The 26,085-nt window shown below is 37.8% G+C and overlaps 1 protein-coding gene across 4 annotated transcripts in view; it reads right to left on the reverse strand.

Annotated features, from left to right (window-relative positions):
* Window positions 1-26,085, reverse strand: part of LOC121373683 (leucine-rich repeat-containing protein 71-like) — a 61,481-nt gene extending 35,396 nt beyond the window's left edge. For 2 of the 4 annotated variants that reach the window (XM_041500406.1, XM_041500404.1), the window contains exons 1-6: window positions 23,333-23,464; window positions 18,772-18,884; window positions 16,001-16,213; window positions 14,879-15,004; window positions 9,221-9,296; window positions 8,685-8,759 (exon numbers count right to left, since the gene is read on the reverse strand). In XM_041500406.1, the coding sequence (XP_041356340.1) occupies window positions 8,685-8,759; window positions 9,221-9,296; window positions 14,879-15,004; window positions 16,001-16,213; window positions 18,772-18,884; window positions 23,333-23,442 (713 nt within the window). In that variant the 5' untranslated portion in view covers window positions 23,443-23,464. Of the gene's footprint in view, window positions 1-8,684; window positions 8,760-9,220; window positions 9,297-14,878; window positions 15,005-16,000; window positions 16,214-18,771; window positions 18,885-20,312; window positions 20,416-23,332; window positions 23,465-25,929 lie in introns of those variants that run through there. The other 2 variants (XM_041500407.1, XM_041500408.1) reach the window with 2 other exon arrangements.

Here is a 26,085-nt window from a genome sequence, read left to right on the forward strand (position 1 = left end):
TCAAACACTGTGGTAGATATCTGACTTACCACATGTTCAAACACTGTGGTAGATATCTGACTTACCACATGTTCAAACACTGTGGTAGATATCTGACTTACCACATGTTCAAACACTGTGGTAGATATCTGACTTACCACATGTTCAAACACTGTGGTAGATATCTCACTTACAGCATGTTCAAACACTGTGGTAGATATCTGACTTACCACATGTTTAAACACTGTGGTAGATATCTGACTAACCGCATGTTCAAGCACTGTGGTAGATATATGACTAACTGCATGTTCAAACACTGTGGTAGATATCTGACTTACCACATGTTTAAACACTGTGGTAGATATCTGACTAACCGCATGTTCAAGCACTGTGGTAGATATATGACTAACTGCATGTTCAAACACTGTGGTAGATATCTCACTTACCACATGTTCAAACACTGTGGTAGATATCTGACTTACAGCATGTTCAAACACTGTGGTAGATATCTGACTTACCACATGTTCAAACACTGTGGTAGATATCTGACTTACCGCATGTTTAAACACTGTGGTAGATATCTGACTTACCACATGTTTAAACACTGTGGTAGATATCTGACTTACCACATGTTTAAACACTGTGGTAGATATCTGACTAACCGCATGTTCAAGCACTGTGGTAGATATATGACTAACTGCATGTTCAAACACTGCGATAGATATCTGACTAACTGCATGTCTAAACAATGTGGTAGATATCTGACTTACAGCATGTCTAAACAATGTGGTAGATATCTGACTTACCGCATGTTCAAACACTGTGGTGGATATCTGACTTACGGCATGTTCAAACACTGTGGTAGATATCTCACTTACTGCAAGTTCAAACACTGTGGTAGACATCTCACTTACCACATGTTTAAACACTGTGGATGATATCTGACTAACCGCATGTTTAAACACTGTGGTAGATATCTGACTAACCGCATGTTTAAACACTGTGGTAGATATCTCACTTACCGCATGTTCAAACACTGTGGTAGATATCTGACTTACCGCATGTTCAAACACTGTGGTAGATATCTGACTTACCACATGTTCAAACACTGTGGTAGATATCTGACTTACCACATGTTCAAACACTGTGGTAGATATCTGACTTACCACATGTTTAAACACTGTGGTAGATAACTGACTAACTGCAAGTTTAAACACTGTGGTAGATATCTCACTTACCACATGTTCAAACACTGTGGTAGATATCTGACTAACCGCATGTTTAAACACTGTGGTAGATATCTCACTGCATGTTCAAACACTGTGGTAGATATCTGACTTACCTCATGTTCAAACACTGGTAGATATCTTACTTACCTCATGTTCAAACACTGTGGTAGATATCTGACTTACCTCATGTTCAAACACTGTGGTAGATATCTGACTAACCGCATGTTCAAACACTGTGGTAGATATCTGACTAACCGCATGTTCAAACACTGTGGTAGATATCTGACTAAATGCATGTTCAAACACTGTGGTAGATATCTGACTAACCACATGTTCAAACACTGTGGTAGATACCTCACTTACCACATGTTCAAACACTGTGGTAGATATCTGACTAACCGCATGTTCAAACACTGTGGTAGATATCTGACACCTCATGTTCAAACACTGTGGTAGATATCTCACTTACCGCATGTTCAAACACTGTGGTAGATATCTGACTTACAGCATGTTCAAACACTGTGGTAGATATCTGACTTACCACATGTTCAAACACTGTGGTAGATATCTGACTTACCACATGTTCAAACACTGTGGTAGATATCTGACTTACCACATGTTCAAACACTGTGGTAGATATCTGACTTACCACATGTTCAAACACTGTGGTAGATATCTGACTTACCACATGTTCAAACACTGTGGTAGATATCTCACTTACAGCATGTTCAAACACTGTGGTAGATATCTGACTTACCACATGTTCAAACACTGTGGTAAATATAACACTTACTGCAAGTTCAAACACTGTGGTAGATATCTGACTTACCACATGTTTAAACACTGTGGTAGATATCTGACTAACCGCATGTTCAAGCACTGTGGTAGATATATGACTTACCTCATGTTCAAACACTGGTAGATATCTTACTTACCTAATGTTCAAACACTGTGGTAGATATCTGACTTACCTCATGTTCAAACACTGTGGTAGATATCTGACTAACCGCATGTTCAAACACTGTGGTAGATATCTGACTAACCGCATGTTCAAACACTGTGGTAGATATCTGACTAAATGCATGTTCAAACACTGTGGTAGATATCTCACTTACCACATGTTCAAACACTGTGGTAGATATCTGACTTACCACATGTTCAAACACTGTGGTAGATATCTGACTAACTGCATGTTCAAACACTGTGGTAGATATCTCACTTACCACATGTTCAAACACTGTGGTAGATATCTGACTTACCGCATGTTCAAACACTGTGGTAGATATCTGACTTACCACATGTTCAAACACTGTGGTAGATATCTGACTAACCGCATGTTCAAACACTGTGGTAGATATCTGACTTACCACATGTTTAAACACTGTGGTAGATATCTCACTTACCGCATGTTCAAACACTGTGGTAGATATCTGACTTACCACATGTTCAAACACTGTGGTAGATATCTGACTTACCACATGTTCAAACACTGTGGTAGATATCTCACTTACCTCATGTTCAAACACTGTGGTAGATATCTCACTTACCACATGTTTAAACACTGTGGTAGATATCTGACTAACTGCAAGTTCAAACACTGTGGTAGATATATGACTTACCGCATGTTTAAACACTGTGGTAGATATCTCACTTACCGTATGTTTAAACACTGTGGTAGATATCTGACTTACCGAATGTTTAAACACTGTGGTAGATATCTGACTTACCGCATGTTCAAACACTGTGGTAGATATCTGACTTACCACATGTTTAAACACTGTGGTAGATATCTGACTTACCACATGTTCAAACACTGTGGTGGATATCTGACTTACTGCATGTTTAAACACTGTGGTGGATATCTGACTTACCGCATGTTCAAACACTGTGGTAGATATCTGACTTACTGCATGTTTAAACACTGTGGTGGATATCTGACTTACCGCATGTTCAAACACTGTGGTGGATATCTGACTTACCGTATGTTCAAACACTGTGGTGGATATCCGACTTACCGACATGTTTAAACACTGTGGTGGATATCCGACTTACCGCATGTTCAAACACTGTGGTAGATATCTGACTTACCACATGTTTAAACACTGTGGTAGATATCTGACTTACCGTATGTTCAAACACTGTGGTGGATATCTGACTTACTGCATGTTTAAACACTGTGGTAGATATCTGACTTACGGCATGTTCAAACACTGTGGTAGATATCTCACTTACTGCAAGTTCAAACACTGTGGTAGATATCTCACTTACCACATGTTTAAACACTGTGGATGATATCTGACTAACCGCATGTTTAAACACTGTGGTAGATATCTCACTTACGGCATGTTCAAACACTGTGATGATATCTGACTTACCGCATGTTTACACACTGTGGTAGATATCTCACTTACCGCATTTTCAAACACTGTGGATAGATATCTGACTAACCGCATGTTCAAACACTGTGGTAGATATCTCACTTACCTCATGTTCAAACACTGTGGTAGATATCTGACTTACCACATGTTCAAACACTGTGGTAGATATCTGACTAACCGCATGTTCAAACACTGTGGTAGATATATGACTAACTGCATGTTCAAACACTGTGGTAGATATCTCACTTACCTCATGTTCAAACACTGTGGTAGATATTTGACTTACCACATGTTCAAACACTGTGGTAGATATCTGACTAACCGCATGTTTAAACACTGTGGTAGATATCTGACTTACCACATGTTTAAACACTGTGGTAGATATCTGACTTACCACATGTTTAAACACTGTGGTGGATATCTGACTTACCGTATGTTTAAACACTGTGGTGGATATCTGACTTACTGCATGTTTAAACACTGTGGTGGATATCTGACTTACGGCATGTTCAAACACTGTGGTAGATATCTCACTTACTGCAAGTTCAAACACTGTGGTAGACATCTCACTTACCACATGTTTAAACACTGTGGATGATATCTGACTAACCGCATGTTTAAACACTGTGGTAGATATCTCACTTACGGCATGTTTAAACACTGTGGATGATATCTGACTAACCGCATGTTTACACACTGTGGTAGATATCTCACTTACCGCATTTTCAAACACTGTGGATGATATCTGACTAACCGCATGTTTAAACACTGTGGTAGATATCTCACTTACCTCATGTTCAAACACTGTGGTAGATATCTGACTTACCACATGTTCAAACACTGTGGTAGATATCTGACTAACCGCATGTTTAAACACTGTGGTAGATATATGACTAACTGCATGTTCAAACACTGTGGTAGATATCTCACTTACCTCATGTTCAAACACTGTGGTAGATATTTGACTTACCACATGTTCAAACACTGTGGTAGATATCTGACTAACCGCATGTTTAAACACTGTGGTAGATATCTGACTTACCACATGTTTAAACACTGTGGTAGATATCTCACTTACCACATGTTTAAACACTGTGGTAGATATCTGACTAACCGCATGTTCAAGCACTGTGGTAGATATATGACTAACTGCATGTTCAAACACTGCGGTAGATATCTGACTAACTGCATGTCTAAACAATGTGGTAGATATCTGACTTACAGCATGTCTAAACAATGTGGTAGATATCTGACTTACCGCATGTTCAAACACTGTGGTGGATATCTGACTTACGGCATGTTCAAACACTGTGGTAGATATCTCACTTACTGCAAGTTCAAACACTGTGGTAGACATCTCACTTACCACATGTTTAAACACTGTGGATGATATCTGACTAACCGCATGTTTAAACACTGTGGATGATATCTGACTAACCGCATGTTTACACACTGTGGTAGATATCTCACTTACCGCATGTTCAAACACTGTGGATGATATCTGACTAACCGCATGTTTAAACACTGTGGTAGATATCTCACTTACCTCATGTTCAAACACTGTGGTAGATATCTGACTTACCACATGTTTAAACACTGTGGTAGATATCTGACTTACCACATGTTTAAACACTGTGGTAGATATCTGACTAACTGCAAGTTTAAACACTGTGGTAGATATCTCACTTACCACATGTTCAAACACTGTGGTAGATATCTGACTAACCGCATGTTTAAACACTGTGGTAGATATCTCACTGCATGTTCAAACACTGTGGTAGATATCTGACTTACCTCATGTTCAAACACTGGTAGATATCTTACTTACCTCATGTTCAAACACTGTGGTAGATATCTGACTTACCTCATGTTCAAACACTGTGGTAGATATCTGACTAACCGCATGTTCAAACACTGTGGTAGATATCTGACTAACCGCATGTTCAAACACTGTGGTAGATATCTGACTAAATGCATGTTCAAACACTGTGGTAGATATCTGACTAACCACATGTTCAAACACTGTGGTAGATACCTCACTTACCACATGTTCAAACACTGTGGTAGATATCTGACTAACCGCATGTTCAAACACTGTGGTAGATATCTGACACCTCATGTTCAAACACTGTGGTAGATATCTCACTTACCGCATGTTCAAACACTGTGGTAGATATCTGACTTACAGCATGTTCAAACACTGTGGTAGATATCTGACTTACCACATGTTCAAACACTGTGGTAGATATCTGACTTACCACATGTTCAAACACTGTGGTAGATATCTGACTTACCACATGTTCAAACACTGTGGTAGATATCTGACTTACCACATGTTCAAACACTGTGGTAGATATCTGACTTACCACATGTTCAAACACTGTGGTAGATATCTCACTTACAGCATGTTCAAACACTGTGGTAGATATCTGACTTACCACATGTTCAAACACTGTGGTAAATATAACACTTACTGCAAGTTCAAACACTGTGGTAGATATCTGACTTACCACATGTTTAAACACTGTGGTAGATATCTGACTAACCGCATGTTCAAGCACTGTGGTAGATATATGACTTACCTCATGTTCAAACACTGGTAGATATCTTACTTACCTAATGTTCAAACACTGTGGTAGATATCTGACTTACCTCATGTTCAAACACTGTGGTAGATATCTGACTAACCGCATGTTCAAACACTGTGGTAGATATCTGACTAACCGCATGTTCAAACACTGTGGTAGATATCTGACTAAATGCATGTTCAAACACTGTGGTAGATATCTCACTTACCTCATGTTCAAACACTGTGGTAGATATCTGACTTACCACATGTTTAAACACTGTGGTAGATATCTGACTAACTGCAAGTTTAAACACTGTGGTAGATATCTCACTTACCACATGTTCAAACACTGTGGTAGATATCTGACTAACCGCATGTTTAAACACTGTGGTAGATATCTGACTTACCACATGTTTAAACACTATGGTAGATATCTGACTAACCGCATGTTCAAACACTGTGGTAGGTATCTCACTTACCACGTTTAAACACTGTGGTAGATATCTCACTTACCTCATGTTCAAACACTGTGGTAGATATCTCACTTACCACATGTTTAAACACTGTGGTAGATATCTGACTTACCACATGTTTAAACACTGTGGTAGATATCTCACTTACCTCATGTTCAAACACTGTGGTAGATATCTCACTTACCACATGTTTAAACACTGTGGTAGATATCTGACTAACTGCAAGTTCAAACACTGTCGTAGATATATGACTTACCGCATGTTTAAACACTGTGGAAGATACCTCACTTACCGTATGTTTAAACACTGTGGTGGATATCTGACTTACCGAATGTTTAAACACTGTGGTGGATATCTGACTTACCGTATGTTCAAACACTGTGGTAGATATCTGACTTACCGTATGTTTAAACACTGTGGTGGATATCTGACTTACCATATGTTTAAACACTGTGGTGGATATGTGACTTACTGCATGTTTAAACACTGTGGTGGATATCTGACTTACCGTATGTTTAAACACTGTGGTGGATATCTGACTTACTGCATGTTTAAACACTGTGGTGGATATCTGACTTACCGCATGTTTAAACACTGTGGTGGATATCTGACTTACCGTATGTTCAAACAATGTGGTGGATATCCGACTTACCGAATGTTTAAACACTGTGGTGGATATCCGACTTACCGTATGTTCAAACACTGTGGTGGATATCTGACTTACCACATGTTTAAACACTGTGGTGGATATCTGACTTACCGTATGTTTAAACACTGTGGTGGATATCTGACTTACTGCATGTTTAAACACTGTGGTGGATATCTGACTTACGGCATGTTCAAACACTGTGGTAGATATCTCACTTACTGCAAGTTCAAACACTGTGGTAGACATCTCACTTACCACATGTTTAAACACTGTGGATGATATCTGACTAACCGCATGTTTAAACACTGTGGTAGATATCTCACTTACGGCATGTTTAAACACTGTGGATGATATCTGACTAACCGCATGTTTACACACTGTGGTAGATATCTCACTTACCGCATTTTCAAACACTGTGGATGATATCTGACTAACCGCATGTTTAAACACTGTGGTAGATATCTCACTTACCTCATGTTCAAACACTGTGGTAGATATCTGACTTACCACATGTTTAAACACTGTGGTAGATATCTGACTAACTGCAAGTTTAAACACTGTGGTAGATATCTCACTTACCACATGTTCAAACACTGTGGTAGATATCTGACTAACCGCATGTTTAAACACTGTGGTAGATATCTGACTTACCACATGTTTAAACACTATGGTAGATATCTGACTAACCGCATGTTCAAACACTGTGGTAGGTATCTCACTTACCACATGTTTAAACACTGTGGTAGATATCTCACTTACCTCATGTTCAAACACTGTGGTAGATATCTCACTTACCACATGTTTAAACACTGTGGTAGATATCTGACTTACCACATGTTTAAACACTGTGGTAGATATCTCACTTACCTCATATTCAAACACTGTGGTAGATATCTCACTTACCACATGTTTAAACACTGTGGTAGATATCTGACTAACTGCAAGTTCAAACACTGTGGTAGATATATGACTTACCGCATGTTTAAACACTGTGGAAGATACCTCACTTACCGTATGTTTAAACACTGTGGTGGATATCTGACTTACCGTATGTTTAAACACTGTGGTGGATATCTGACTTACTGCATGTTTAAACACTGTGGTGGATATCTGACTTACCGCATGTTTAAACACTGTGGTGGATATCTGACTTACCGTATGTTCAAACACTGTGGTGGATATCCGACTTACCGAATGTTTAAACACTGTGGTGGATATCTGACTTACCGTATGTTTAAACACTGTGGTGGATAACTGACTTACTGCATGTTCAAACACTGTGGTGGATATCTGACTTACCGTATGTTCAAACACTGTGGTAGATATCTGACTTACCGTATGTTTAAACACTGTGGTAGATATCTGACTTACCCTATGTTCAAACACTGTGGATGATATCTGACTTACCGTATGTTCAAACACTGTGGCAGGAATCCAGCCAAGATGCTGATTGTCTCCCCTGAAAGCCCTGTATGCCACAGACTGAAAAACAAATTTAAAAGGAAGGAAGGAGATATTTAATTAAGGATGCACTCAACACATTTTATTTTAGGGTTATATGGCGTCAGACATATGGTTAAGGACCATACAGATATTGAGAGAGGAAACCCGCTGTCGCCACTACATGGGCTAGCTACTCTTTTTCGATTAGCAGCAAGGGATCTTTTATATGCACCATCCCACAGACAGGATAGCACATGCCACGGCCTTTGATATACCAGTCGTGGTGCACTGGCTGGAAACAAATTTAAATTAATGTACTGAGCAACAACTGATTTAGCAGGCCTCAAAAAATTACAAGAATGATAATTAACCTGTTATCATTTTCATAAGTAATCTTTGGGGTTTTTCCCTCTCATTAAATATTCTATTCATAAACCTGAGTGTACGTCACCTAGAGTAGTGAGAACAAATGAATGTAGAAGACTGAGTATGGGACTCACTTTATTGTGTGTAGTTTCTCCAGAACTGGCAAACACTGTCTAAATATATTCATCATTGATTCGTCAATTCTCCAACCTAGAAGAAAAGAGAATAGTCCACAAACGAGAGAAGATAACACTGTCTAACTGTATTCAGAATAATCACTGAATGAGAGATGAAAACACTGTCTAACTGTATTCAGAATAATCACTGAATGAGAGAAGAAAACACTGTCTAACTATATTCAGAATAATCACTGAATGAGAGATGAAAACACTGTCTAACTATATTCAGAATAATCACTGAATGAGAGAAGATAACAGTGTCTAACTATATTCAGAATAATCACTGAATGAGAGAAGATAACAGTGTCTAACTATATTCAGAATAATCACTGAATGAGAGAAGAAAACACTGTCTAACTATATTCAGAATAATCACTGAATGAGAGAAGATAACAGTGTCTAACTATATTCAGAATAATCACTGAATGAGAGAAGATAACAGTGTCTAACTATATTCAGAATAATCACTGAATGAGAGAAGAAAACACTGTCTAACTATATTCAGAATAATCACTGAATGAGAGATCAGAATAACACTGAATGAGAGATGAAAACACTGTCTAACTATATTCAGAATAATCACTGAATGAGAGATGATAACACTGTGTAACTATATTCAGAATAATCACTGAATGAGAGAAGATAACAGTGTCTAACTATATTCAGAATAATCACTGAATGAGAGATGAAAACACTGTCTAACTGTATTCAGAATAATCACTGAATGAGAGAAGAAAACACTGTCTAACTATATTCAGAATAATCACTGAATGAGAGATGAAAACACTGTCTAACTATATTCAGAATAATCACTGAATGAGAGAAGAAAACACTGTCTAACTGTATTCAGAATAATCACTGAATGAGAGATGATAACAGTGTGTAACTGTATTCAGAATAATCACTGAATGAGAGAAGAAAACACTGTCTAACTATATTCAGAATAATCACTGAATGAGAGAAGAAAACACTGTCTAACTATATTCAGAATAATCACTGAATGAGAGAAGATATCACTGTTTAACTGTATTCAGAATAATCACTGAATGAGAGATGATAACACTGTGTAACTGTATTCAGAATAATCACTGAATGAGAGAAGAAAACACTGTCTAACTATATTCAGAATAATCACTGAATGAGAGATGATAACACTGTGTAACTGTATTCAGAATAATCACTGAATGAGAGAAGATAACAGTGTCTAACTATATTCAGAATAATCACTGAATGAGAGATGAAAACAGTGTCTAACTGTATTCAGAATAATCACTGAATGAGAGAAGAAAACACTGTCTAACTATATTCAGAATAATCACTGAATGAGAGAAGAAAACACTGTCTAACTATATTCAGAATAATCACTGAATGAGAGATGAAAACACTGTCTAACTGTATTCAGAATAATCACTGAATGAGAGAAGAAAACACTGTCTAACTATATTCAGAATAATCACTGAATGAGAGAAGAAAACACTGTCTAACTATATTCAGAATAATCACTGAATGAGAGATGAAAACACTGTCTAACTATATTCAGAATAATCACTGAATGAGAGAAGAAAACACTGTCTAACTATATTCAGAATAATCACTGAATGAGAGATGATAACACTGTGTAACTATATTCAGAATAATCACTGAATGAGAGAAGAAAACACTGTCTAACTATATTCAGAATAATCACTGAATGAGAGAAGATAACACTGTCTAACTATATTCAGAATAATCACTGAATGAGAGATGAAAACACTGTGTAACTGTATTCAGAATAATCACTGAATGAGAGAAGAAAACACTGTCTAACTATATTCAGAATAATCACTGAATGAGAGAAGAAAACACTGTCTAACTATATTCAGAATAATCACTGAATGAGAGATGAAAACACTGTCTAACTATATTCAGAATAATCACTGAATGAGAGATGAAAACACTGTCTAACTATATTCAGAATAATCACTGAATGAGAGATGAAAACACTGTCTAACTATATTCAGAATAATCACTGAATGAGAGAAGAAAACACTGTCTAACTATATTCAGAATAATCACTGAATGAGAGAAGAAAACACTGTCTAACTATATTCAGAATAATCACTGAATGAGAGAAGAAAACACTGTCTAACTATATTCAGAATAATCACTGAATGAGAGAAGAAAACACTGTCTAACTATATTCAGAATAATCACTGAATGAGAGAAGAAAACACTGTGTAACTATATTCAGAATAATCACTGAATGAGAGAAGAAAACAGACAGAATAATCACTGAATGAGAGAAGAAAACAGACAGAATAATCACTGAATGAGAGAAGAAAACAGACAGAATAATCACTGAATGAGAGAAGAAAACACTGTGTAACTATATTCAGAATAATCACTGAATGAGAGATGATAACACTGTGTAACTATATTCAGAATAATCACTGAATGAGAGAAGAAAACAGACAGAATAATCACTGAATGAGAGAAGAAAACACTGTCTAACTATATTCAGAATAATCACTGAATGAGAGAAGAAAACACTGTCTAACTATATTCAGAATAATCACTGAATGAGAGATGAAAACACTGTCTAACTATATTCAGAATAATCACTGAATGAGAGAAGAAAACACTGTAACTATATTCAGAATAATCACTGAATGAGAGAAGAAAACACTGTCTAACTATATTCAGAATAATCACTGAATGAGAGAAGAAAACACTGTCTAACTATATTCAGAATAATCACTGAATGAGAGAAGAAAACACTGTCTAACTATATTCAGAATAATCACTGAATGAGAGATGAAAACACTGTCTAACTATATTCAGAATAATCACTGAATGAGAGAAGAAAACACTGTAACTATATTCAGAATAATCACTGAATGAGAGAAGAAAACACTGTCTAACTATATTCAGAATAATCACTGAATGAGAGAAGAAAACACTGTCTAACTATATTCAGAATAATCACTGAATGAGAGAAGAAAACACTGTCTAACTATATTCAGAATAATCACTGAATGAGAGAAGAAAACAGACAGAATAATCAAGGAAGGAAATGTTTTATTTAACGACGCACTCAACACATTTTATTTACGGTTATATGGCGTCAGACACATGGTTAAGGACCACACACAGATATTGAGAGAGGAAACCCGCTGTCGCCACTTCATGGACTACTCTTTTTGATAAGCAGCAAGGGATATTTTATATGCACCATCCCACAGACAGGATAGTACATACCACGGCCTTTGATATACCAGTCATGGTGCACTGGACCATCACACAGACAGGATAACACATACCATGGCCTTTGATATATTAGTCATGGTGCACTGGCTGGAGCGAGAAATAGCCCAATGGTCCTACTGACGGGATATCGATCCCAGACCGACCGTGCATCAAGCGAGCGCTGTACGACTGGGCTACATCCCACCCCACAGAATAATCAATGAATGAGAGAAGAAAACAAACTGAATAATGAATACATGATGCTGGTGTCAAACATGAACCAGGTACAACTTGGGCCATTGATGGCTGCTAAAAGCTGTGTAAATTAGAAATATATATGACTGTTACACGTGCTTAAGGGACAAATATCTATACTGATGGAAAGAAATAGAGGATCACTTAGATAGCATCAAGAAATAATGACTGCATCAAAAATCAGAAGTTGACTGGGAACATATAGGCAGCACATTCAACACTACAGATATTCAATCCCACATTTCAACTTGGTATGAAATATAGACATTACTACGCTAGTTGTGAATTAAATTTGGTCTACAATTTGATGTGTTCCCTTATTTCTTTCCATCAGTATATCATAAATTGAAGGGACAAATATCTATCATAAACTGAAGGGACAAATATTATAAATTGGGGTTTATTTTGTATCAAACAAAAGCACTTAAATTGAGTGGATAATCCTCATTAATTTATATAAAAGATTTATGGTTATAATAAAACAGTGAGATATAAAAAATTAATTTTTAAAAATAATAATTTAAAAAATTACACTTTAAAATATTTCTGATATTGTATTTATACACACCTCTGACAAACAGTTCTGATACCGTGTTTATACACACCTCCGACAAACAGTTCTGATACCATGTCTATACACACCTCCGACAAACAGTTCTGATACCGTGTTTATACACACCTCTGAAAAACAGTTCTGATACTGTGTCTATACACACCTCTGACAAACAGTTCTGATACTGTGTCTATACACACCTCTGGCAAACAGTTCTGATACTGTGTTTATACACACCTCCGACAAACAGTTCTGATACTGTGTCTATACACACCTCTGGCAAACAGTTCTGATACTGTGTTTATACACATCTCTGACAAACAGTTACTGCGTCGATACACACCTCTGACAAACAGTTCTGATACTATGTTTATACACACCTCTGACAAACAGTTCTGATACCGTGTATATACACACCTCTGACAAACAGTTCTGATACTGTGTCTATACACACCTCTGACAAATAGTTCTGATAATGTGTCTATACACACCTCTGGCAAACAGTTCTGATACTGTGTTTATACACACCTCCGACAAACAGTTCTGATACTGTGTCTATACACACCTCTGACAAACAGTTCTGATACTGTGTCTATACACACTTCTGGCAAACAGTTCTGATACTGTGTCTATACACACCTCTGACAAACAGTTCTGATACTGTGTCTATACACACCTCTGACAAACAGTTCTGATACTGTGTCTATACACACCTCTGACAAACAGTTCTGATACTGTGTCTATACACACCTCTGACAAACAGTTACTGTGTCTATACACACCTCTGACAAACAGTTCTGATACTGTGTCTATACACACCTCTGGCAAACAGTTCTGATACTGTGTTTATACACATCTCTGACAAACAGTTACTGCGTCGATACACACCTCTGACAAACAGTTCTGATACTATGTTTATACACACCTCTGACAAACAGTTCTGATACCGTGTCTATACACACCTCTGGCAAACAGTTCTGATACTGTGTTTATACACACCTCCGACAAACAGTTCTGATACCGTGTTTATACACACCTCTGACAAAGTTCTGATACCATGTTTATACACACTTCTGGCAAACAGTTCTGATACTGTGTCTATACACACCTCTGACAAACAGTTCTGATACTGTGTCTATACACACCTCTGACAAACAGTTCTGATACTGTGTCTATACACACCTCTGGCAAAGAGTTCTGATACTGTGTTTATACACATCTCTTACAGTTACTGCGTCGATACACACCTCTGACAAACAGTTCTGATACTGTGTTTATACACACCTCTGACAAACAGTTCTGATACCGTGTCTATACATACCACTGACAAACAGTTCTGATACCGTGTCTATACACACCTCTGACAAACAGTTCTGATACCGTGTCTATAAACACCTCTGACAAACAGTTCTGATACTGTGTCTATACACATCTCTGACAAACAGTTCTGATACCGTGTTTATACACACCTCTGACAAACAGTTCTGATACCGTGTTTATTAATACCTCCGACAAACAGTTCTGATACCGTGTTTATTAACACCTCTGGCAAGCAGTTCTGATACCGTGTCTATACACACCTCTGACAAACAGTTCTGATACTGTGTCGTATTTGTCGGGGTGCTCCAGCTCCACCTGGACGGTCGGTTTGAAGAACTCGAACGAGTCTTTCACGACGTATGTCTTTGGTGGTGGCTCCACAGGTTCTGTGAGTAGAAACACGACTGTCAGTCACTTGTATAACTACCAATAATATATAAATATTACCTTAACTACCAGTAGTATATAAATATTACCGTAACTACCAATAATATATAAATATTACTTTAACTGCCAAAAATATATAAATATTACCTTAACTGCCAATAATATATAAATATCACCTTCACTACCAATAATATATATTACTTTAACTACCAATAATATATAAATATTAATATAACTGCCAATAAAACTGCCAATAAAACTACCAATAAAATATAAATATTACTGTAACTACCAATAATATATAAATATTACCGTAACTACCAATAATATATAAATATTACCGAAACTGCCAATAATATATAAATATTGCTGTAACTGCCAATAACATATAAATATTACCTTGAATAATATATAAATATTAAGTTAACTACCAACAGTATATAAATAGTACTTTAACTAGCAATAATATATAAATATTACGTTACCAATTACCAATAATACAGGGCTAAAAATTTGGCTTTTTTCACGAGAATCCATGAGGATTCCCATGGAAGCAGTCCACGAAAAACCTCCGATTCTAAACATTTTCAGAGAGTTAAGTTAAGAGTTAAGTTTGGGTTAAGTCAGAGTTAAGTTAGAGTATAAAATGTTACCAAATGAAAAATGGTCGCAATGTAGAGGCCTGAGTTAACTTAACGATAGAGTTAAGTTCGAGATAGAGTTAAGGCAGAGTTAAATTAGAAATAGAGTTGAGTTAGAGTTAAGTTAGAGATAGTTAAGTTAGAGACAGTCAAGTTAGAGTTAAGACAGAGACAGAGTTAAGACAGAGACAGAGTTAAGTTAGAGATAGAGTTAAGTTAGAGATAGAGTTAAGTTAGAGATAGTTAAGTTGGAGACAGTCAAGTTAGAGTTAAGACAGAGATAGAGTTAAGTTAGAGATAGAGTTAAGTTAGAGATAGAGTTAAGATAGTTTGAGTGGAGAGAGTTACAGTTACCTCCGTCTTCAGTGAGCTCGGGTTCAACGTCTGGCTCAGCTTGTGTAGGTTGTTTGCCCTTCTCCTTGCCTCTCTCTTGTTTGGTTTCTTGAACATGTTGTGTGGAGGATGGGGGGCGCGCTCGTAACACCACGGGGGGGATTATGGTCATGTTGTCACGACGACACAGTTCTGTGAAGTCAGACTGGAAGTTGCCAGTACATCCATACGGTTCTACAGAATATACATAAAATATGTTATCAACAGAATATACACAAAACTATACAGATATATAGAATATATACTACTACAAGTTACCATGACAACCATACTGCTCCATACAATAATCACATAACATGGACGATATGAATATATTGATGGATGCTGGATGGATGGATGGATGATAGGTGTATGGATGGTTTAAAAAAGATGGATGGATGGGTAGGTGGGTGGATGGATGATGGGAGGATGGATGGATAGATGGGTGTATGGATGGTTTAAAAAAGATGGATGGATGGGTAGGTGGGTGGATGGATGATGGGAGGATGGATGGATAGATAGGTGTATGGATGGTTTAAAAAAGATGGATGGATGGGTAGGTGGGTGGATGGATGATGGGAGGATGGATGGATAGATGGGTGTATGGATGGTTTGAAAAAGATGGATGGATGGGTAGGTGGGTGGATGGATGATCGGAGGATGGATGGATAGATGGGTGTATGGATGGTTTAAAAAAGATGGATGGATGGATGGGTAGGTGGGTGGATGGATGATGGAAGGATGGATGGATGGATAGATGGGTGTATGGATGGTTTAAAAAAGATGGATGGATGGGTAGGTGGGTGGATGGATGATGAGAGGATGGATGGATGGATAGATGGGTGTATGGATGGTTTAAAAAAGATGGATGGATGGGTAGGTGGGTGGATGGATGATGGGAGGATGGATGGATGGATAGATGGGTGTATGGATGGTTTGAAAAAGATGGATGGATGGGTAGGTGGGTGGATGGATGATGGGGGAGGATGGATGGATAGATGGGTGTATGGATGGTTTAAAAAAGATGGATGGATGGGTAGGTGGGTGGATGGATGATGGGAGGATGGATGGATGGATAGATGGGTGTATGGATGGTTTGAAAAAGATGGATGGATGGGTAGGTGGGTGGATGGATGATGGGAGGATGGATGGATAGATGGGTGTATGGATGGTTTAAAAAAGATGGATGGATGGGTAGGTGGGTGGATGGATGATGGAAGGATGGATGGATGGATAGATGGGTGTATGGATGGTTTAAAAAAGATGGATGGATGGGTAGGTGGGTGGATGGATGATGGGAGGATGGATGGATGGATAGATGGGTGTATGGATGGTTTGAAAAAGATGGATGGATGGGTAGGTGGGTGGATGGATGATGGGTGGATGGATGGATAGATGGGTGTATGGATGGTTTAAAAAAGATGGATGGATGGGTAGGTGGGTGGATGGATGATGGGAGGATGGATGGATGGATAGATGGGTGTATGGATGGTTTGAAAAAGATGGATGGATGGGTAGGTGGGTGGGTGGATGGATGATGGGAGGATGGATGGATAGATGGGTGTATGGATGGTTTAAAAAAGATGGATGGATGGGTAGGTGGGTGGATGGATGATGGAAGGATGGATGGATGGATAGATGGGTGCATGGATGGTTTAAAAAAGATGGATGGATGGGTAGGTGGGTGGATGGATGGAAGCGAGGATGGACTGTTGAATATACAGGGTTTCTAGATTATGGCAGCCTCACTCCCGTGGCAAGTGATATTCATCATTGGGCTAGTAAATAACTAAAGTACTATAACTAGTCCAACGGCTAGTGGGAAAAAATAATCTTGTCAAATGCTGCATTTAAGTCTATTTTGTAAATATGAATATCCTGCCCCCTCTTTCCACCCCTAATCTAAGGGTTTTTAAGGAGACATATTTGATTATTACCATTAGTAAAATTGGTTTTATTTAATGTAGGGCTAGTGATTTTTTAATCATGGCTAGTAAATTAAAAAAAATCACTGATCCCATGGCTAGTGGATTTGTTTATATTCCAGAATCCCTCATATATGGATGGAAGGCGGGGCCTTGAGTGTGTGGATGGAAGGCAGGACCTTGTGTGTGTGGATGGAAGGCGGGGCATTGAGTGTGTGGATGGAAGGCAGGGCCTTGAGTGTGTGGATGGAAGGCGGGGTCTTGAGTGTGTGGATGGAAGGCAGGGTTAGGGATCAGTCCTCATCATAGTCTGTGAACTCACCTGATGATCGGTCCTCATCATAATCTCTGAACTCACCTGATGATCAGTCCTCATCATAATCTCTGAACTCACTTGGAGATCGGTCCTTATCATAACCCCTGAATTCACCTGGAGATCGGTCCTCATCTCAAAATCCCTGAACTCACATGGAGATCAGTCCTCGTCATAATCTGTAAACTCACCTGGAGATCAGTTCTCAACATAATCCGTGAACTCACCTGGAGATCAGTCCTCATCATAATCCCAGAACTCACCTGGAGATCGGTCCTCATCATAATCCGTGAACTCACCTGGAGATCAGTCCTCATCATAATCTGTGAACTCACCTGGAGATCAGTCCTCATCATAATCCGTGAACTCACCTGGTGATCAGTCCTCATCATAATCCGTGAACTCACCTGGGGATTGGTCCTCATCATAATCCGTGAACTCATCTGGAGATCAGTCCTCATCATAATCCCTGAACTCACCTGGCGATCAGTCCTCATCATAATCTGTGAACTCACCTGGCGATCGGTCCTCCTCATCATCGACCGTGTCCGTGTTAGCTGATGACAAATTCTTGTCCTTGTTCTGACCTTTCTCCACCTTTTTTCCCATTCTAACTCTGTTTGCAATCCTACAAATTAAAGAAAAATATTATTACCTTAAAGCCTTTGTTACTGGTAGTTGGTTGAATCACTAGAGTGTTAGTCAGACCCGACGTTTGCCAAGCACTGCAGGTACAGATAGATTGTAGAGAATATCTTTACGAAGGTGAATTTCATGAGCATTTTCAGTGTTGTGTCATAATTCACTGTGCAGTATCAGGGAGCTCTACACACTTCTAAAATGTTTAGAGAATAACTAACGAGCTACGAGGAATTCTCTCCCGAGTGAATGAATGTTGTAAACCAGAGCCTTTGGCAAGGGTTTTACATTTATTTACAAGGGACAGATAATTTGTATATCATTGTAGCGAGTTGGTTATTCCCTTTATTATACCCACTGTCAATTTTAACTGATGTTTAATGTCTTTTATTTACGCTTCCCACGGGCAGGATAGAACAAACCATGGCCTTTGTTGAACCAGTTATGGATCACTGGTCAGTGCAAGTGGTTCACACCTACCCATTGAGCCTTGCGGAGCACTCACTCAGGGTTTGGAGTCGGTATCTGGATTAAAAATCCCGTGCCTCGACTGGGATCCAAACCCAGGTCCTTACCAGCCTGTAGACCGATGGCCTAACCACGTTGCCACCGAGGCCGGTATTATTATATAAACAGGGCAGGGCTTGAGGACACTCGAGCTAACAAATATTGTAGGCATTTTTTTTTTTTTTTCAAAACACTTTGACTTTTCTTCTTAGTCACATCAAAGTAATTATTTACAAATTTAAAATGCCATGGAGCTGGAAAGAATCAGAGATACCTCTAGTCCAGAGAGACCTAGAAAGTGTGGACCACACTGGTTAAGAAAAGTATTGACTTAATTAGTTCATCAAGATAAACATCTCCGGCACGATATTTATTATTGTGATGTTTATTGCTGTGCCGTCCAATAAATGTCAAAATGTTAAAAAACAGGACCGTAGATGTTTACCCGTGCACTAAAGTACCCCCAAACAGAAACCCCTGGTACGACTACTATAGTTACATATATACTATTTATTATATAACGTAGATTCAGTGTTATTGGTTCGGGATATCTATGGGATGGATTATGGACAGAATTTAACGAATCAACAAATAGGTGTAAAACCCCTACACCGACTTCTCTCTCACTAACCACTAACTCACGGTCTTGCATAGACAATCCAGATGGTTGACATGTGTGACCTGGATAGCGTGCTTGAACCGTAATTGGATATAAGCACGAACTTAATAATTAAATGAAATGGAGGGTCGATTGGCGGTGGGGGGGAGGGGGGGGCGCAGAATAGCCTATGCCCTTTTAACGGTACGCTAGCGATAAATAAATGTGACGTGTTTAGTTACAGACGACATTATTATTGAGCAGTTTGTACATTCCTAAATATTGTTGTTGTGTGTACAGCTCGTGTATTACCGTGTTTGTCTCTAAGTCACTCAGCTCTCAGCTAACTATTTTCTCACAAACTAGCGCACCTGCCGACATTTGTAAACATTATCTGCCCCACAACGCAAACCGGAAGTGTTTTCGAACATCGAGACAAAATAGATCGCTATTGAATTAGAACAATGCGCACCAATTTAAAGCGAACTAACGCGAAAAGTCGCTGACAAACACTGCTGATGTAAGTAGTTACCACGTAAAAATAAAAAGGTAAGTAACGGTTCTCGGTTTATTGATTTATGTTTTATATTTAATATTTAATATTGTTCCACGGCGTGAACAGTCTGGGTAGCAACGCAATCGTAACTCTTCGTTAATTTCCGTCCACACAGATTATACTACAGGATAAAAGAAACAATTAATTATTTTGACGTTTATTTTCTCAACCCTAATGGCTACATGCTTATATTTGTATTTAAGAATTATGCTGTGCAGATGCAAGATGAAAAATATTAAATATTTCCTGTATGCGTTTTGTATACGTTTTTGTTTTGTTTGTTCTGTTTGTGTTGATGAAGATGTTTTACTACTTTGATGGGGTGGTGGTGGGTGGGTGGGTGGGTGGGGGTGGGGGGGGGGGGGGGGGGGGTGGGGGGTTGGGGGTGATATCTTTAGTTTCATTTCACAAACATCATCATGGTCGTCATCATCTTCACCATCCCAACATCATCATCCCCATCACCACCATGACGTATACTATACCATTATCACCATCATCAACATCATAATCATCTTCATCATCATAATCATCATCGTCATATTCATATTAACCATCATCTTCATCATCCTCACAATCACAACATTATCATTACTATCATCATTATCATCATCATCATATTCATCATCACATCATCATCATCATAATCATCTTCACCATCACATCATCATCGCCATAATCATTATCATCATATATCATCACCATTACAACATCATCATCACCATCACCACCATGACGTATATACCACACCATTATTATCATCATCATCATCATCATCATCACAACATCATCATATTTATCATCACCATCATCATTATCATCATCTTCACCATCATCGTCACAACATCATCGTCACCATGCATACATCACTATCATATCCACCATCACGTACCCAACACCATCATCAGGGAGAGTGACAACATTTTAAAAGAATTAGCTAGAGTACGGTCAACAGTACGCATAACTTAATTTGAAATGATTAAATATATGAAGAAAAGAAAAACCCATACCGAATAGTGTTTTCCCTAGAAATTTGGCAAGGTATGATAGACTAGACACTTTTGAGGCATTTTCAAAATTTTCAGGGCATTTTTTTTTTTTTTATTAAAGACAAAAAAAAAAAAAATTGAAGTAAAAATAAATGTACTTAATGTGCTTGCTTTAATAAATGAATTGCAAAATATATAACAGGAACATTTGATTAATTAATCACATTTTTTTTAGTGTTTTATAAAGGCAATTTTAGAATTAATTATTGAAAAGGGCTCGGTTAATCTCAGGGCAGCATGTTGCTGATTAAGGCAAGATGGCGTTAGACTATTGAGGCATGGTGCTGCTAAAACAAGCCAGGGAAAACACTACCGAAGTATCATTTCAAGCAAAAGAACAGGAAGCAAAGCAAAAACTAAAACAACAGAAAAAGCAACAACGACAAAACTATAATAAACAATACAGAGGCCTAACACATGTTTTTCGTGTTGTTTTCTCTCTCAATATGTTCGACAAATAGCATAGCGTGTTTTAAAGGGACATTCCTGAGTTTGCTACACGTTTTAAGATGTTATCGACTAACAGAGACTTTTTAACGAATGTAATTACATATCAAATATATTTTTCTGCATAAAATATTAGTGGCTGTATATTAAACGTGTTTCTGATCGTTCTAATATATGTACTATGTTAAATTTCATTTTATTTCCAAAAATATAATTTTTTCATGCGTACGAAATTATTTGAAGACAAAATCCAGTTTGGGCTTCTTACAAATGTTAAGAGTACCAGAAGCGCATTGAATATACAGACACTGATATTCTAAACCAGAAAAATATATTTAATATGTAAGTTTAATTGCAGAAATAGTTTATTAGTTTTAAATATCTTACAATGCAGCAAACTCAGGAATGTCTCTTTAAGAGGATCGCGCGCTTTAACTCTCTAACAACTACCAGCAACCACTAAGCCACCTGTCCTGTACAGACAGCCCAGATAGCTGAGGTGCGTACCCAGGACAGCGTGCTTGGACATTAAAGCGACACACCCTAGTTTTTAAAAACGCACGTTCGTCTAAGAAATAATGGTTAATGAGACACGCTCTAGTTATTTTCGACAGTAATTCCCTGTTTAAACATCACAGACTTTAGCTTCTCTCTGTTCTTACCATTTCCAAATGTGTGTTGCAGGTTTGAAGATTAACTAAACTTAGTGTCCATTTTTACGGGTTGAAACTAGGGTCTGCACCTTTAACGGAATATAAGCATAGATAAAAACTAAAAGTATTGAACAAAATATACAACAAGTTACAGTCCTGAAAAGCATATTGCTATACAAGCCTAGCTAGTGAGTGTATGAGTCCTGTTTAACTGTTAAACATTTTAAAGGAACATTCCTGAGTTTGCCACATTGTAAGATGTTTCCGAATAATAAAATATTTCTACAATTAAACTTACATATTAAATATATTTTATTGTTTAGAATATCAGTGTCTGTATATTCAATGTGTTTCTGGTCGTCTTAATATTTGCAAGACAGCCAAACTGGATTCTGTCTTCAAATAATTTCGTACGTACGAAAAATTATATTTTAGGAAATAAAATGAAATTTAACCTAGTACAAATATTAGAACGATAAGAAACACATTTAATATACAGCCACTAATATTTTATGCAGAAAAATATATTTGATATGTAATTAGAATCGTTAAAAAGTTTCTGCTAGTCGATAACATCTTAAAAACTGCAGCAAACTCGGGAATGTCCCTTTAAAACGTATTATTCACCCGTCGTGATTTCCATCTTTTATTCCGTTTTTCTTGTTGCCGCCTTTAGTCGCCTTACTCGAATGTCCGTCGCTCGGTTCTGGAAACTTTACGGGTTTCCGAGCGTCCATTTTACGACTGTTACCATGGGTATCTGTGCAATACGAATGGTATCTCCCTTCCACGCGTGTAGTTCTATATATATATATACGTTTTGTTCAACACGGCTAGGCGATATCGTTTATGAAACAGATTTCATAAAGAGTGATTTGTCACGTGTTGTCTGAAGCTGACAGATTTTATAAAGTGTTTTGTCTGTTGTGTGTTGAAAAGTTTCACAAAGACCGTCTTGTGAGCTTTATGTGTTTTTTAAAGAGAGAGTGGTTGGACAGTTACAACATGCTAACACCGAGGCTGTTATATAGCACCTGGTATAACTGTAGACGACCTAACGGCGGTCAGCAATGATACTAACATACGTGAACGTAATAATATGATATCATTTGTTGTCATGCACGGAAGGAAGGAAACGTTTTATTTAACGACGCACTCAACACATTTTATTTACGGTTATATGGCGTCAGACATATGGTTAAGGACCATACAAATATTGAGAGAGGAAACCCGCTGTCGCCAGTTCATGGGCTACTCTTTTCGATTAGCAGCAAAGGATCTTTTATATGCACCATCCCACATACAGGATAACACATACCACGGCCTTTGATATACCAGTCGTGGTGCACTGGCTGTAGCGAGAATAAGCCCAATGGGTCCACCGACGGGGATCGATCCCAGACCAAACGCGCATCGAGCGAGCGCTGTACCACTGGACTACGTCCCGCCCTACCGCGGTCTACAATGATACTAACATACGTGTACGTAATAATATGACGTCATTTGTTGCCATGCACGGGGTCACACTTTGGACACACCATACAACCTTAAGATTATTATCGTTAACTCGAGTTACCGATGTTTTCCAAATTTGTAGACATGTATTGCTTTTGAAAATAAGCCTTTAGTCAATCAATTAAAGGATTAACACCGAACAATCAAGTCTTCTATTTTGATGATATTTCAAAAACGAAGTAGGTACTAATCCTAGATGTCTTTAACTTAAGAATGATTAGACTAACAGTGAATGCGCCTTGGTCAGTGGCGTAGGGTAGAGGTGGGGGTGGAGGTGGCGCAGGGACCATACCACCCAATCAAACCTTTTTTTTAAAAATCATACATACATACAAACATACATACATACATACATACATACGCACATACATATATAATGTGGGTTCCCCCCCCCCCCCCAATATAAAATATGTGGCCTTGATTAAAGGCATATTGTCACAGACCACTGACCTATTTAACTGTGTAACAAAGTATTACCTGAACAAACATAATTTGATTTGTCCCTAAATATACTTTATTCAACCATCTTCATAACCACCATACTCCATTTATTAATGACATTTTGTAAAAAATAATTGAATTATGGCAATGGTCCATAATTCAAAAACTAAAATTGCCGAGAGGGATGACATGGATTTCACCCCATCATGCTTCAGTTAAGGTGATGCAATAGCTAGATTTGGTTTCCAACAAAAAAACAAAACAACCCCCCCCCCCTCCCCCCCCCCCCCCCCCCCCCCCCCCAATTAATGTAATTTTTATTTATTATCCATTTTTAGAGAAATAAGGTCCTTAAATCCGTGACGGTATGCCTTTAATATATTTAATAATATTTTTAAACTCATATTTATATGTACATGTATGTGTTGTTGTTTTTAATAATAATGACAATACATTAATTATTTAAATGCTATCCTGTCTTCAGTTAATATTAATTAGTTTGTTTTTTTCTTATGTCATTTTGGCAAAGGATATAACTCATGACAAATTAATTCGATACAACGTCAATTTCGATATAACGACAAAGTGACCCAGGGACGAACATGGTCGTTGTAACGAGGTCTGACTATATATACATCTGAATTTTGCGACAGTGGGGGGCACACTTTTATATTTACACATTTTTGCACTATTATAAAGCAAATATAAAGCAAAATATCTGACAAGTGGGGGGCACATTCTCCCTTGCCCCCCCTCGCTTCCTACGTCACACACACACACACACACACACACACACACACACACACATATATATATATATATATATATATATATATATATATATATATATATATAAACTGTCGCAAAATTCAAGGGGCCTGCCCCCCCCCCCTTAAATTCGCCACTGTTATCCCCATATTTTGTAATACACAATGTACTTGTAAATAAAAAATAAAGTGCGACGTCTATTAATACACTTTAATATTATAAATTAATATTTATACACAATATACAAATTCTATTTTGAATATATGAATATTTCATAATTACAGAAACGAAGTAGTTGCCGGAATTTAATTTAATGAACTAAGAAACGCATTTATCTATACATTTATATTAAAGAAACTCTCACGAGTTTGTTGTCACTACAACAGACACTGGATTAACGTACTAATTCCTTTTTACTGCCCCTCCCCGGTAAAGTTGAATTAGGTACAGAACACTGGGGTTGGGGAGAGTAGTCTCCCTTAAAATAAAAAGTTTCTTACCCAATCTTTCCCCACATTGCTCCAGGTGACGTCATGCTTGCTGTGTTTTACGGTACTCCTCTAATCAAACCAAATCACGTCACATCGGGACATAGTCAGTGTCTTCATTAGCCCGTGACGTCACACGTTTCCGCATGGGCGCGCTTTTCTAGCCGA

This window comes from Gigantopelta aegis, chromosome 5 (genome assembly GCF_016097555.1).
Source record: "Gigantopelta aegis isolate Gae_Host chromosome 5, Gae_host_genome, whole genome shotgun sequence".
Classification (NCBI taxonomy): Eukaryota; Metazoa; Mollusca; class Gastropoda; order Neomphalida; family Peltospiridae; genus Gigantopelta; species Gigantopelta aegis.